This window comes from Xenopus laevis, chromosome 7S (assembly GCF_017654675.1).
Source record: "Xenopus laevis strain J_2021 chromosome 7S, Xenopus_laevis_v10.1, whole genome shotgun sequence".
Lineage (NCBI taxonomy): Eukaryota > Metazoa > Chordata > Amphibia > Anura > Pipidae > Xenopus > Xenopus laevis.
This window is the reverse complement of record NC_054384.1, coordinates 26,020,774-26,037,305: the sequence shown is the minus strand read 5'-3', so window position 1 is coordinate 26,037,305 and position 16,532 is coordinate 26,020,774. Positions and strand designations below refer to the sequence as shown.

Below are 16,532 nucleotides of genomic sequence, written 5' to 3'. Positions count from 1 at the left end.
ACCTTTTCTGTGGCAACTAGGGTTGCCACCTTGTCTAGTAAAATATACCGGGCTTCCTATATATTTATCTTTTTTCCCTATTAATAACAATCTAGTTTATTAGACACCAGTGGGATCACCTGACTATAGCTTTAAAGGGTGGGAGCTACAACAAGGAGGTGGAACTGCTCCTGTATAAACTATAACAAATAGGGAAATAATATTTTTGTTCTACAGCATTAAATGCAGTTCACTTTTGGTGCAGTATACTAGTGTGTATATATATATATATATATATATTTATATATATATATATATATATATATATATATATATATATATATATATACAATACTGACTTGTAATGATTCTAAAAAAAAGCCATGTTCCTTTTGTCCCAGTGGGTAGATGTGTCTAAGTTTTTTTTTGCCAGTTTTTCTCCAGTTGATATAGATATCCTCTTCAGTACAACGAGACAATGGAACTGCATTAGAGAAGAGAGCAGCTGTAGAAGAAACTGTAGGCTTTTGGAGGGTATGGTAGCAAGTATGAAGTATGAGTAAAAGCAACATGGCATTTTTGAAATGCTGTTAGTATCTTAAAAATTAAAAACTTACAAATCTTAAAAAAAGTACATACGCATGTCTGAATATTGGGTAAAATGTAAAATTCTGCATGCAATAAAAAACAGGAAGAGTTCAGATTATAACACTGGACAAAGATTATTTAAGCAACTTGACTTGCTGAGTAATTTTTCACCACTCATCCAAGTGACGTATTCTTTTGAAGTGAGGGGTTGAGATTCCCTACCACATAGAAGAAGTGAATGAGTGGAATGTTTACAATATTTACAATTACATGTGTGATTTTTGAATGAGTATTCATTTGTATTAATTTGTACTCCACTATTTATCTGAAAGGGTCCAATCGGAGCTAAGAAGAGGAGTATGTAATATAAGAAATTATACTATGAATTATGGGTCTCCTTTAAATATTTTAAGTACTGAAATCTCTACATAAATATAATCTTGTCTGTTAAATGAGGTGCAGGTCGTATTGAATTGTGTGCCAGTTTCCTGGAAGGAGGAATCACACCTTCTGTTGGTGAGTGTTTATTAGGATATTTAGCTGCTTATTATTGGAGGGAGACTGCAGTTAGTTTGTTCTGTATTTCAGACCTGAAGGTAATGGCCTACATGAATTTGCCTTTCAGGTGTGTGACATTTGAAATTCCCAAAAATTCATTGTGAAAATAATCAGAATCACTGTATGCTTGCAAGTAGAATGACATCATCACTTTGGGAGGGTGTCATTCCACCATATGAAGATTCCAGTTATTTTCTATACAAATGTATTTTTGTCACCTGCCCAAAAAATGTACCATTATCCTGAGAGAGAAAAAGGTTTATTCCTGCCCCAGAAAAAAAAAAGAGGTGTACTGTTCACCTTAAGGTTTCAAGTAAAATCTGCAGGTCCTCTTCCACTTCTCTGTATTCAGAAAAAGGCATCAGCACACGCAGCTGCAGAACAGAAAGTGAATTTTCTAAAAGTATCAGTGACAAGGGGCCAACCAAACCTATTCATTGAGTGCCACTTTTACTTAGGGTACTTGCCCATTAGGTAATATGCTTGTCTTGTGTATCTATGGCCCACAGGGGCCGTTATATATATATCAGTCCAAAAAGTGCAAGAACTTTCTATGCTTGCTTGTGGGTGCTTGGTCAAATGTAAATAATATACGCTTTTTGAAATAGACCAGCACACTGTTGGTGATAAATGCCCCAACGTGGGCCGAAAAGTTGGATGCACAGTGATGATCAAATATTATCTACCGTACTTTGGAATAGAATGGTGTGCTGGACCATTTTGAAAATCATATATATATATATACAGGTTACAAGTCCCAGAGGTGGATGCGGGGTACCATCCGGGTGCCGTAATAAATATTAATGTAGAAGAGAAATGATGGCACTGGTTATGGCTCAACTGAGCTAAATAAAATATGAATACTGTTACATAAATCCTGCGATTGCCATATGATGCCAAGGAAGAGCACCCCAATCAAAATTTACAGGAACATTGAACTGAACAGGAACTATCAAAAGTGATTTATTCCAAACAAATTTCCAACATTTTGATCACAAACATTTGGTCAAATGTAAATAATATACGCTTTTTGAAATAGACCAGCACACTGTTGGTGATAAATGCCCCAACGTGGGCCGAAAAGTTGGATGCACAGTGATGATCAAATATTATCTACCGTACTTTGGAATAGAATGGTGTGCTGGACCATTTTGAAAATCATATATATATATATACAGGTTACAAGTCCCAGAGGTGGATGCGGGGTACCATCCGGGTGCCGTAATAAATATTAATGTAGAAGAGAAATGATGGCACTGGTTATGGCTCAACTGAGCTAAATAAAATATGAATACTGTTACATAAATCCTGCGATTGCCATATGATGCCAAGGAAGAGCACCCCAATCAAAATTTACAGGAACATTGAACTGAACAGGAACTATCAAAAGTGATTTATTCCAAACAAATTTCCAACATTTTGATCACAAACTATGATCTTCCAATTTCTGTTCGAAATAAATCACTAAAGCTTTTTTGGCTGGACCTGTTGAGTGCGGTTCTCTGTTCCTGTAAATTCTACTTTATCTTCACCCAAAATGTATTTATTGGTTCAAAAACCTGCCATTTTGGATACTGGCTGACCTTTCTCTCTCTATCTCTCTCTCTCTCTCTCTCTCTCTCTCTCTCTCTCTCTCTCTCTCTATATATAGTGGAAGGGAATGTGCATTAAAACTAGCACTTCCTTTATACTTAAATATACTATTACTTAGCCTTTAGAGTGCTTCCACATCCCTATTTTTATACATTGTATTGTTGCCAGAAGCTGTGGCTGAGCTTCATGTGGTTTTTAATAGCACCCCATACCCCCCCTTAAACTAATGGGGCCCTATACTTTTAAAAATGGGCGTTGGTTGGACAATGCCTCTCCCTTAAAAGCCGCATACTGGCGGGGGAGGATAGATCCTTTTCACTGAAACCAAGGTTCAACAGACACTGATTACACTGAATGCTACTATGCAGTAAGACTTTTTATACTATGGCCGAAAGGCAAACAAGTTAGGGACCGCCATGTGGGGTTTACCTTGACCTGGTATGGTGGCTTTTCAACTTTATGATCATAACTTTGTAACTAAAAACCCCTGTTTTGTAAACTTACTTTTGAGACAGGGGCCCAGGGAATGTGCATTAAAACTAGCACTTCCTTTATACTTAAATATACTATTGCTTAGCCTTTAGAGTGCTTCCACACCCCTATTTTTATACAATATATAGTGGAAGTGATGAAGGCTGACATCCATTTAGCTAAAATTCATGGAGCGGATCGACTTGTGTTTGGTTCTCTCACAGAAGATGGCCGCATTGATGCAGAACTGTGCATGGAACTTCTTGGTACATTTTTCAGAATCTACCCATGTTATTACCCAAGAAATAATTTTGCACTACATTATTATGAGGTGATGATACTATTCATTAAATGGTTGCCCATTGTTTTATTTATTAATGAACAATCGTGGCAGTTGCTTCAGAGTATGTTGTGTGAAAATCTAGTCTATTGATGAGCTCCATCACAAAAGAGGTCATTGCTTTACTAATATGATGTCATCAGCCCATTTCATATAGTTACGCAAAAATGCATTAGCTAAGATCAACAATGGCAATTTACTTTAATAACGAAATGCAAAGTTACATAGAGGGAATGTTACTTTACATAATCTGTATCTTCTTTCCAGCTGTATCCCGTCCTCCAGTTACTTTCCATTGAGGTGAATATTCCATGCAAACGACCAGTTAAGTGACACATCACAAACTGTACAGCATACTTTATTTTACCATCATTTTTGAAGTAAAGCAAAAAAAAAAAAAAAGAGGTTTCCCCAAGAGATAAATATTTAAATATTATTATCTGCACAGCTATGGGCAATCAAATAACAGCACAGTTCAGAGGAGCAAAGGCTATACATTTTCGAACAATGAGCAAACATGTGGAAAGTTCCTACTGCAGCTGTTTGTGTGTAATTCCATTACCTTTACTGTCTTCTTGTAAGGGGATTTAAATACTAGATAATAGAATTTATTTTATTGGTTAATAACTGTACTCTGTACTCTGTCTTGACAAATACTAACCCCATCTGTAATAAAGCATACTAAGTTTACTCATGTGCAGCAGCTTAGTACATGTTTACCTTTATGTAGAATTGTGACTCACATGTGGTTCATTATACTGGACTGAAGTATATAATACAGTCATATTTTGCTGTCCTTCAGCTTTTGACATGGTGTATAACCCTTTGCTTGCAAATTTCCTTGGTATTTGAAAGGGTTCTCACCAGTGGCTGTGGCACATCTGCTCTGGAAGGTTTACCTTTAATAAAGAGACTCGTGGAACAAGTAAGATATTGAAATGTAATACCTGAAGGAAGGAATACTTTTCTAAAAAAATGTGCATAATTTATTCAACACAGAAGCTAATAGCAATTTGAGCATGTGCTTTTGTTATTTTAGAGCACTAAATTTATGGAAGCTAATTTTGGGTGGTTGACAGGGATTCTAGCTAAAGTATTGTGTATTTGCTTTAAGAGGTCATGCAATGAGAAAAATCTTTTTTAGCCTCATAAAAGTGGGCATAAATTGGTAAATGCATTGAGGTTTTTTTTTATTTTTTATTCTGGACTAAAAACAAGTGGAATGGGAGAATAATATTGACTATGTCATCTTAGTTTTAAATGTACATTATCCTTTTCTTGTAGTTTCCCGCCTCTCATATAGATTGTAATCAAAAATGACTGTCATAGTAGTCATATATACATTTTAATATTAAATCATCCATGAAAAAAAGATAACATCCTATTCATGCAGAGATGAGAAGATATCTGGTTCTTTAAAAGTACTTAGAGGAAGAACCAGTTGTGTAGTTTGGGGCAGAGTCAGGCCCAGTAGCTGCTGTAGCTAATGTTAAGGTCAGGAAAGCAAGTTTTACCTTTTTTTTTGTACAGGTATGGGGCCTGTTTGACCTGTGGTTTTCTGGATAATGGATCTTTCTGTAATTTGGATCTTCATACCTTAAGTCTACTAGAAAATCATGTAAGCATTAAATAAACTTAATAGGCTGGTTTTGCTTCCAATAAGGATCAATTATATCTTAGTTTGGCTCAAGTAAAGGGTACTGTTTTATTATTACAGCGAAAAATGAAAAAGTTTTAAAAAATTTGGATTATTTGATTATAATGAAGTCTAAGGGAGACGGCCTTTCCATAGTTCTGAGCTTTCTGGATAATGGGTTACTGGATAAGGGATCCCATACCTGTAATACTTCATGCAGCTTAATGTGATTTTTATTGAGTAATATAAAGTATTTTGATGCAGTCATGCTCCCCTGGTTTTTGTGCTTAGTGAGCAGGGCTATGTATTACTACTATGCAGTTCTCTCACACACTCTCCAATGAGGTTTTTGTGTGGTTATACACTTATTATACAGCCAATAAGTTTCACATTATACTGCATTCTTGCAATTAGTCAGAGATTATTCTAATTAAGTCGGCATCAAACTAATATGCATCATCATTTTGTATTCTAGGCCAAAGGACGAATCATAGTAATGCCAGGTAACTATTAACATAGATGTGTTTGTCTAAGTGTACTTGGCACTGCAATGGCTACTGAACTCATTCATTAGAAAGGAAGATATACATCTTTCTTAAATGTAAAGGTCTTCAAGAAGTCTGTGTTTAAAGTTGAAAGTACTGGAACACTGCATTTGTGTATATATATATATATATATAGTTTTTATTCAACCTATCCCATCCTGCTAAAATCTAAAGAAGCTTAAGAAGCCATGAAAACACCAATTTAACCCCTGTGGCGCTCCTGGAGATGAGGTTAGTAGGGATCACCGTTTGTTTCAATAATATTCACTTCCCCGCTCTGCAGCTTTTGGTAATGGAGTACTCCCGCTCCAAAAAACTCTTCAATAACTACAGCTTTAAGAAGCCATGTTTAAAGTTGAAAGTACTGGAATTCTGCATTTGTATGTACTGTATATTCACCCTATCCCATGGCCCATTTTCCTTCCTAGATCTATCCCCTTATTCACATCCCCACTTAAACCACTGTCAAAAACTTATAACCAGATAATGAATAGTTGATGTAGATGCAATTTCATTTGCTTTTGTTAAACATGAACAAAATATATTGTTCCTAATTGGATTGTAATGGAACAAACTGTATTTCTGGCAAACTGGCAAGTGAAGAATATTATTTCTGTAACCTATAAAAGCACTTAGTATGCAGCCTCCTCGTGAAATATTGACAGTACATTTAGGAGTAGCCAAACTTTCCTGTATAATTATGGCGCTGGATCATGTATAGTCAACTACAAGAGGTCCTCTGCACTCAACCCATTATCAATATATTTAAGACAGCGACATTTTGTGCATACTGCTACTGAAAAATTCCTTACCCTTTAAACAACACAGGGATTGTTTGTCCATATATTGCAATATATTTAAGCTGGCCAACTACGTCAAAGTCATCCCATATCTGGCCAGTCCTACGCTTAATTTTCATCTGATTCACTAAGAATTCAATTGCTTCATTATACATTTTACAAAGGGACTAAGTTTTACCTGCAACTTACTAGCTGCTTTCAAAGTAAAACTCCCAAACTTGGCTGCCCTTTTATTAGACACCAGTGGGATCACCTGACTATAGCTGGAGGGGGTGGGAGCTACAACATGGAGCTGGTCACTGCTCCTGTATAACTATAACACACAAGGGAAAGTTGTGCTCACCACTATTTTTTAAAACCATTAGGCGGGGGTGCAATGAGGGTGTGACCACAAAATACATATAGTCAACTACAAGAGGTCCCCTGCACTCAACCCATTATCAATATATTTAAGACAGAGACATTTTGTGCATACTGCTACTGAAAAATGCCTTACCCTTTAAACAACACAGGGGTTGTTTGTCCATATATTGCAATATATTTAAGCTGGCCAACTACGTCAAAGTCATCCCATTTCTGGCCAGTCCTACGCTTAATTTTCATCTGATTCACTAAGAATTCAATTGCTTCATTATACATTTTACAAAGGGACTAAGTTTTACCTGCAACTTACTTGCTGCTTTCAAAGTAAAACTCCCATACTTGGCTGCCCTTTTATTAGACACCAGTGGGATCACCTGACTATAGCTGGGAGGGGTGGATCATGTATAGCAATATCATAAAGAACAGCCCTTGCAGGACTTCTTTCAAGTAGATAGAGGTTTTAAGAGCACTGTGTTGTATGTTACTGTACCCCACAGGTTGAGTACGTTTAAACAGGTCAGGCAGCTCAGAGATATCATCTGATAAACTAAAGTAGGGGCATGTTCTCTCTTAAACCAGGGGTCCCCAACCTTTTTTATACATGAGCCAAATTCATTTGTAAAAGTAGTAGCAACACAAGCATTAATAAAGTTCCTGGGGTGTCAAATAAGGGCTGTGACTGGCTATTTGATAGCCCCTATTTGCGCTGGCAGTTTAAAGGAGGTTCTGTTTAGCTGTACATTTTAGGCAAACAAAACTTGCCTCCAAGCAAGCAATTCGAAAATAAGCACCTGCTTTGAGGCCACTCTGAGCAACAGACAAGGGGATGGTGAGCAACATGTTGCTTACGAGCCACTGGGGATCTTATACTCACATAAGTTTTAATGAGTTGTAGCCCAAGCAGCACAATTTATAAAGACATATTTTATAGGTTATTTGTGACCTCTTAAAGCAGTAGCACCAGTAGTAGTTATATCTGTGAGAGACAGCGAAAATGAATTGTAAACAGAATGTATTTTATTCCATAGATGCAGCTAATATGTCATATTGTTAAGATGTATTTTTTCTGCTATTGTTTCCTGCAGGCGGTGGCATTACTGAGAGAAACCTACTAAGGATACTTGAGGGTGCTGCTCAGCTCGTTCCACAAAGGATTCAGCAATGAAGTACAGGTGCGGGTCTGTGACAGGGCTCTATGGCTTCAGCTTAAACTTTTCATTCTATAGGTGGCGATACATGGGCCAATAAAAGCTGCTGACAGACCGTGTCGGCAGCTTATTGGCCCGTGTATGGGGCCTCCCGACGGGCTTCACCGATCGAGATCTGGCCGAAAGTCGGCCAGATCTCGATTGGATGGGACGAAAAATCCCGTCGGATCGCGGCCGCATCTATTCGTTGATGCGGTCCTGCGATCCGACCGCCCATTACTATTCGTTAGGATCCGATAGTTGGGCCCTAGGGCCCAGGATCGGATCAGCCGATATTGCCCACCTCAAGGTGGGCATATCGGGGAGAGATCCCCTCGTTTGGCGACATCGCCAAACGAGCAGATCTCTCCGTGTATGGCCGCCTTATGTCATAGCAAACAAAAAGGAGCTACTGTTTAAGGGCCACAACAGTTTAGCAGTGTAGCGCCAGTAAGAGTTGAGAATAAAATCAATAGAGTTCTTCAGAGTCCTTGAAGTGTCGTATCAAAAAACTGAAAATCTTGAAACTTATTTCACCACAAAAAGACAGAGGGCGCCAAAATTTTAAATACTGAACAGCCACACATCCATTTCTATGAAAATTTAGCTTCAAAATGCAGAATTTGTCTACATTTAATCTATATTTTATTCTGTGGTTGCAAAACTTGGATTACTTTATTCTTATCCCAGCAACTCAGTCTCGACATCTGAGGATATTTGATAAAAGGCCTGGTATAAATCGGGCTTGAATTTAAACTATTTGCTTTTTTTTCCTTATAGAAACAAAAGGCAGCTAAAAGCTGCAAACAGGAATTGCTCCCAGCACCACCAACAGTCAAATTAGCAAATAATAAACAATTTTACTCATTTTTTTTTTTATTTGCGCTGTTAATGTTAATTCATTTTATTTGCTTTTTACTTTAATAAAAAAGTGAATTAATGGGGTTTGAATGAAATTGCTGAAAGTACATTTTCTTTGAACTGTAATCCATTAAGGAGTAAGATTCATTTTATTTATGATTTATTTGTTGAAAAACAATGTGTTAGAACAAAATAATATTCCTGTGTTTCCAATATGCGCTGTTATTTTGATTTTAAAGGATTAGCATTCATTTTATCACCCGTCTCATTGTGACATGTACAGGCAACAATCCTTGATCTCTTATATAGACAATACTGTGGGAACACTTAAATTTCTCTGCTTTTATTGTTTTGAGTACAGCTATTTCATGGCAGCAAAGTAAAACACAATAGCGCATATTGAACATATAACCTTTAAAGGGGTTGTTCACCTTCCAAACACTTTTTTCAATTTAGTTGTTTTTAGATTGTTCCCTAGAAATAATGACTTTTTCCAATTACTTTCCATTATTTATTTTTTAAGTTTTTTCCAAAATCTAAGTTTAAAGTTGAATGTTCCTGTCTCTGGTGTGAGTCTGGCAGCTCAGTAATCCAGGTGCAGATTCTGAACTGTTACAATTTTGCAACATTTAGTTGATACATTTCTCAGCAGCATCTCTGGAGTATTAGCAACTATTGTATCAATTCTAACAGCTGCCTGTAATGAAACCCAGAGATTCTGCTCAGCAGGGACAAAGATAAGAAATGTATCAACTAAATGTATCAATTTAGAACAGTTTACAGGATCGGCGACCCCCCCCTCCCAGAGCTGCTTCAGAAGGAGAGAAATGACACTTTATACTTCAATATTAGAAAAACCGTGACACATAGAAAATAGAAAGTCATTGGAAAAAGTCGTTATTTCTGGTGATCTATCTGATAACAACTAGTTGTTTGAAGGTGAACAACCCCTTTAAAGTAACTTTTATTATGTTATATAGAAAAACCAATTCTAAGCAACTTTTCAATTGTTTTTTATTATTTATTTTTTTCAGTTATTTGTCTTTTTTGTCTGATTCTTTGAAGCTTTCAAATGGGCGTCGCTGTCCCCTTCTAAAAAAACAAATGCTCTGTAAGGCTACAAATGTATTTTTATTGTTACTTTTTATTCCTGATCCTTCTATTCAGACTCTCTCCTATTCATGTTCCAGTCTCTTATTCATATCAAACGAATATATGGATTACACACTCAGGGGGAAATTTACTAACAGGCGAAGTGACTAACGCTGGGGAAAATTCACCAGCGTGACGTCATTTCGGCACTTTGCCGATTTACTAACGGTAGCTGGCGTAAATTCGCTGGCGTAATTTTGCCAAGGAGATACTCTTGCGCAACTTCGCACTCTTAACGCCAGGCGAATTTTAGGTCTGGCGAAAGAGCGTTAATACGCAAATTCACTACGTTTTTGATTTTCCTGACCGTTCCCTCTATCGACAGACTTGCCTTCGCCACCTCAGACCAGGGGAACTGCAATAGAGTAGATAGGAGTTCCTCAAAAAATAGTTGAAAATTTAAAAATACGCGGACGTTTTTTTCCTATTTAAAGGGTGATAGACTGAAAAAGATCATAAATTTATTTTTTGGGGTATCCTCCTTCCCCCCTACATTTGCTAACATTTGGCACCTAAACTAAACTGTGGGCACATGTGTAGGGCAATATAACAACTTTATATAATTTTATTAAGGTTCCCTGGCCTTGTGTACTATAATGTATTTGCTGCAACATATACGTCCATTGTACTTTAACTGCACGCCTTATGCTAATTAGCCAACGCTAGCGTAACTTCGAACTGCTGAGCGTAATTTCGCTGGCGTTATTTCGCCAGCGTTCGGTACCCTGGCGACTTTTACGCTATCGATACTTCTTCAGTGCGAGCATTTCATAGCGAAGATTGCTAGTGTTCATTTGTGCCTAGTGAAAATTCGCTAGTGATCTTACGCTTAGGTCAATTTGAATAGGGCGGGTACATTAAAGTCATACGGACGTCTTTATTAGAGATGTTGATGCAAATGCTTGAAGTGGCCACTTTTTATTACAAATGTGCAAGGAACCTTAATAAAGACAAAAGAGATCATATAATGCCCTACACACGAGTTAGGACTTTTGCAGGCAATCCCACTTAAAAAAAGGAAAAGTCGCCAGAGTTTTTACAGCTTTGATGCATTTTTGGCAGACAGGCTATGATGTTACTGACATCAGATTAAGGAGGATGTAGCTTCATTTTATCTGGCGAAAGAGGTAACGTTCAGTAAAATCCGCAATTTAGTGAATTTGCGGAGCAACGACCATTCGCCAGAGCGAAAAGTCGCCTGGTGATAGAGTGCGAACGAACGCTAGCAACGGTCTCTTTCACTAGCGAATTGTCGTCTATGCTTGTTAGTGCATTGGCGATGTCCCTGCGGATTGGATTTCTGGCAATTTTCCGCTAGCGACTGCCACTTCGCGCTTTAGTAAACCTGCCTCAATGAGTTTCCAACTTTGGACAAATTCTGCTATTCTACTACAGTGGTATTTACATATTTCTTCTATTCATCTGTTTTGAGGGTATGTTATATGTTGCATTGTCTGAGGTCTCATCTTGCCCTTCAGAAAGTAGATAAATAGAGGAGGGTATTATAAAATAAACCCTTAGACTGGTAGAAGCGCGTGTGTATTAGAGCAACAACTAGATATCAAACAGGTGACCGCTTAATACTTTATTTATTTGGTATGGGTTGCTAGAAGATTGCCATGTAGCACATTTGTATACAGCATGCAGATGGTACGCAGAAATGAAATATGCCAGAAAGTAATATAAATCAGATTACCATGCACCGTTCATGTTCTGCTGCCTTATACAAATCTGACCCTGGATTTCTAAAGATGTATGAGGGATATTTAACTCTGTGCATTTAGCCTTTACATATTTATTGGTGTCCAAATTTGTGTTTTTATTATTGGTCTCAGGGTAATGGTGCTGGATACTGGGAAGATCTTAGAATTTGGAAGTCCAGGGCCATTTCTTTTCTGTGGACAAGGACGCTGGTATTGATAGCACTAAAGTACTGTACTATAGATATGGGTAAATAACTTACAAAGACACTAAAATAGTTGTATTTGGGAGACTTCAGAGAGGCTCTCGCACAGAGTAACGTTTGGCTACAGCAGCTAAGCAGGTTCTGATCGCCCATTAGTTTGAATGAAAGGCTCCAGATCCCGGCCTGATGGAGTAATCATGTTAATGTTAATGTGCCTGCTTCTCTCTGTAGGGTAAATAAAGATAAATCTTTATCTGACAAAATCTAAATGATCACAATGGAATATTTTTTAGTAAACTATTTAATTTACCCATGCTGTGAAGATTGTATCAGCGGCAGTTAAAATGCAGTGCAGCCTTCCAGTTTATACTTGAATGTGTACATATATTTGTGCAAACTTAAATTAACGAGACATTTTGGCAACAAACAAACAAAAAAAAACAATGAATGTGAAGTCACATTTTTTCTTTTTTTCTCAAGGATTTCTCATGGTTGGAAAGGGTAGCTCCTCAATGCCGGGAAGCTGGAGCTCTTCATAGTCATGGATGTCTAGCCTGTGAAGCTTTTATATATACTGGCAGGAGATCGGTTATCTGGAATGTTGGGACCTGGAGTTTTACAGATAAGGCATCTTTCCATAATTTGGATTAAAGAACATTTAATCCAAATTTTAGCAGTTTGCTAAAGAACATTTAATCATTAAATAAACCCAATAGGATTATTTTGCCACCAACATGGATTACCATGAAGTGCATTATACGGTTTTATTATTCCAGATAATACAGGTCTTTTTTTTTTTAAAAAAAAAAAAATTTAATTATTTGCTTAAAATAGAGTCTATGGGGCAAATTTATTAAACTTCGCCAATTTACTAAAAGTGTCCCTGGTGAAAATTCGCTAGCGAAGTAGACTAGCGCAACTTCACAGCCTAACGCCAGGCGAAGTTGCACTCTGGCGAAGGGGCGAAAAAATTTACTACGTTTTTTTATACTGAACGTTACCTCTTTTGCCAGAGTTTACTTCGCCAGGCGAAGTGCAATAGAGTAGATAGGAGATTGTAAAAAAAAAAGTTGAAAATTTTTCCCAGAAAAAGTCCCAGAAAACGCTGGTGTTTTTTACTTTTTATAGGGTGATAGGCTGGAAAAGATCGACTTTTTTTTTTAGGGTACCCTCCTTCCCCCCTACTTTTGTTTACATATGGCCCCTAAACTAAACTATGGGCATGTGTAGGGCATTAGAACACCACTATATAATTTTATTAAATTTTCCTGGGCTTGTGTAGTGTTATTTATTTGCTGCAGCATATACGTCCATTCAAACTTCTATTTCACGCTGTATGCAAATTAGCCTTCGCTAGCGCAACTTTGCAAGAGATCGGTAACATATGCGCAACTTCGGATCTTCGCACATTTGCTCAGTCCTGGCGAATCTACACCTGGTGAAGTACGGCAAAGACAACGCTGGCGCAACTTCGGAGATAAGTAAATTTGCCCCTATGGGAGATGACCTTCCCATAATTCAGAGCTTTCTGGATTGTTTGGTTTCCAGACAATCCAGAATCTGTACATACAGTATATTCCTAGGATAACAGATTGCTATATACAGTGTTTTTTCTATTCAGAGCTTTTACAACCATATACAGTTTAGGGATGCACGGAACCCAGGATTGAGTTTGGGACTCAGCTTTTTTTAGTAGGATTCGGCCAAATCCAAGTGCCTGGCTGAACCGAATCCTTAAAATTATGTGACTTTTTGACACACAAGTAAAGAAGTTAAGTGCAGAGACACACGCTGCGATCCAGGGAGATTAGTCGACCGGCAACTAATCTTCCCGAACTGCCTCCCCGCAGGCTACAATGAAAATCACCGGCGGGATGGCACTCGGAGCGCTTCTTTTTCCCGAAGTCGCCCGAAGTTACCTCACAAAGAAACTTGGAGCGACTTCGGAAAGCCAAAGCGATCACAGTGCCATCCCGTCTGCAATTTACATTCTAGCCGGCGGTGAGGCAGTTCGGGGAGATTAGTCGCCCCGAAGAAGAGGAGATTTGTCGCTGGGCAATTAATCTCCCCGATTGCAGCGTGTCTCTGATTTTTTAACTGCACTCACAGCTAATGGTTCTTTGACCTTCCACGAACTAATTTGCATATGCAAATTAGGGTTTGGATTTGGTAGGAAATCCAGACTAATCTATTTTGAAGAATTCGGGATTTGGTTGAATCCTAAAATTGTGGATGCAGTACATCCGTAACCATTTGCTCAATCAGCTTTCGGATCGATGGTAGATGTAGACTTGCATATTCTATTGTCTCTCTGCCTCACCCAAAATATTTTCCTTCACATTCTGTAGCCAAATATTTCGGCCAAGCGTCATTTAACTTCAATTCTGTTTTGTAACTGCCACATAAAAGAAAAATGTAAAGCACAAATAATGATAGAACTAGAGGTTTATTGCTGCTGTGTATCACTGCACAGAATGAACGACTGCTCTTTCCTCTGAAACACAGACTACCCTCCTCATTTCAGCAACCTCATTATCCCTTTTGAAAAAAAACCCCAAAAACTCGAAGATATAAAAATACACAATCATATCATACAGCTTTGTTCTAACAAGAAAAGGTAAAAGTCAAAACGTACTTTCATTTTCTAAAAAGGTGCCTATTTAATATGTGCAAATGCTACATTGTAAAAATGCATGTAAGCCTAAAAAAATACATATCTATGGAATTTACAAACAAGATGGCTGCCCAGATGCATCAGTAGTTATTCCTTTTCTTTGTCTGTGGTCCTCCAGCCTTGGTATCTATCGGCGGCTACTAGCCACGCTTTGATCTCCCTGCTCCACTTAATGCTTGTATGATACACACAGTACAAAATGCTTTATTTCATAGGAATTTATACATTTATATACATGCCGCTTGCCTGGCTCCATTCACCCTGGATGTTTGTAAGATTCATTTGTTCTGCTGTGCTATTAAGTGCTGTGGAGTCCTACGGTGATGGTCCCCCAATTACAGCTATGTGCTGATTATCTGCTGAATTCAAGGCAACATAGACACCAATGTCCTGGTTCAACTACTGTTTTGCTATATTTGAAATGTTGTTAATGTAGATCAGTGATCCCCAACCAATAGCTCATGAGTAACATGTTGCTCTCCAACACCTTGGATGTTGCTCCCAGTGGCCTCAAAGCAGGAGCTTATTTTTGAATTCCAGGCATGGAGGCAAGTTTTGGGTGCATAAAAACCAGGTACACTGCCAAACAGAGACTCAATGTAGGTTGACAATAGACATAGGGGCTACCAAATGGCCAATCACAGCACCCAAGAACATTTTTCATGCTAGTGTGTTGCTCTCCAACTCCTTTTACTTCTGAATGTTGCTCACAGGCTTAAAAGGTTGGGGATCCGTGATGTCGATAATACTGTTTGGTTTATGTAATACCTCACAGCAACACAATGTGGGCATCACTTTGGAATCTGTCCGTGGCCTTTATGGAAACAGATAAATGCAAATGGAGTTTGAGAATAGAGAAATTGAGAATTTTCAGGTAGAACTGCTGTGTATTGCACCCTGCCTGCCCTTGCCCTAGATGTACATCAGGCGGGAGATGGAAATATAATGGGGTGGATGCTGCATCAGTGGCTACATACACTGATGTTGCGGCTATCTGCATATAAATGTTGTCCACCATGGAAAAAATATATCCTAATGCAGAGAAAAATGCAGCATCATATAACATGCACTGGACGCTCCTATAGACCCTGGGGAGCTGCACCCATTCCTGCAAAAAGACAGATGTATGGCTGCACACTATACTTCATCCATATAACAACCGGACACACATATCCTGCAAGGTTCTCCCATTGCGGAACCTAAGGAATGCTTACTGAGTAACTGAAAAAATCAGAGATTGTGCAAATTTAATGATCACAGAAAACCATTCACAGCATGTCCCGCAAGTGGATATATGTTCTCGGTGACGCCTCACCCACACTGCACTGAAGCCAGAAATACTTTGGAGCAGAATGCCCTGTATTGCTGCAATGAATAAAACAGATCAAACCAAAGTTTGATTTCTCCTGTCTGCTCTTGCTCTTTAAATTTGCCAAAAAATGCATCAATTCCCATAGAACACTCCCTGCATTGACAGGAGCCGACGCAAAGTCTACTAGATTAAAGCCTCATCAGCTGTAATTATTGTTCAAGTGATTTCAGCAGCAAAAAAAGAAAGGAAACCCATGAGGAATTCATCCACAAAAGGCACAACTGAATTTTGTTATGTCTGTAGTGTTCACAGGCTCATCGAGAAGGTCCATTTCACGTATATTCCGTTTTACGGATGTAGTTGGATGGCACATAGCCACGCCTTCCATCTACCTCTGCCAACCACCACTCTCCATTGCCATTCATGTCTCTGAACTCCAGGATATTAAGTCTTTGATTGGCTGACACTGAAAGTTCATTTGGAGAGCGTGCTTTGAATGTATACACTGCATAATACACCTGCAATGACAAAATACATTTTAGTTCCTTTTTACTCCACTATCCAGCG

The 16,532-nt window shown here is 38.2% G+C and overlaps 1 protein-coding gene across 2 annotated transcripts in view; it reads right to left on the bottom strand.

Moving 5' to 3' along the window:
- Positions 1 to 14,406: 14,406 nt before the first annotated feature.
- dnmbp.S (dynamin binding protein S homeolog) overlaps positions 14,407 to 16,532 on the bottom strand; it is an 89,094-nt gene continuing 86,968 nt past the window's right edge. For both annotated transcript variants that reach the window (XM_018227513.2, XM_018227514.2), the window contains one exon: positions 14,407 to 16,483. In XM_018227513.2, the coding sequence (XP_018083002.1) occupies positions 16,298 to 16,483 (186 nt within the window). In that variant the 3' untranslated portion in view covers positions 14,407 to 16,297. The remainder of the gene's footprint in view (positions 16,484 to 16,532) is intronic.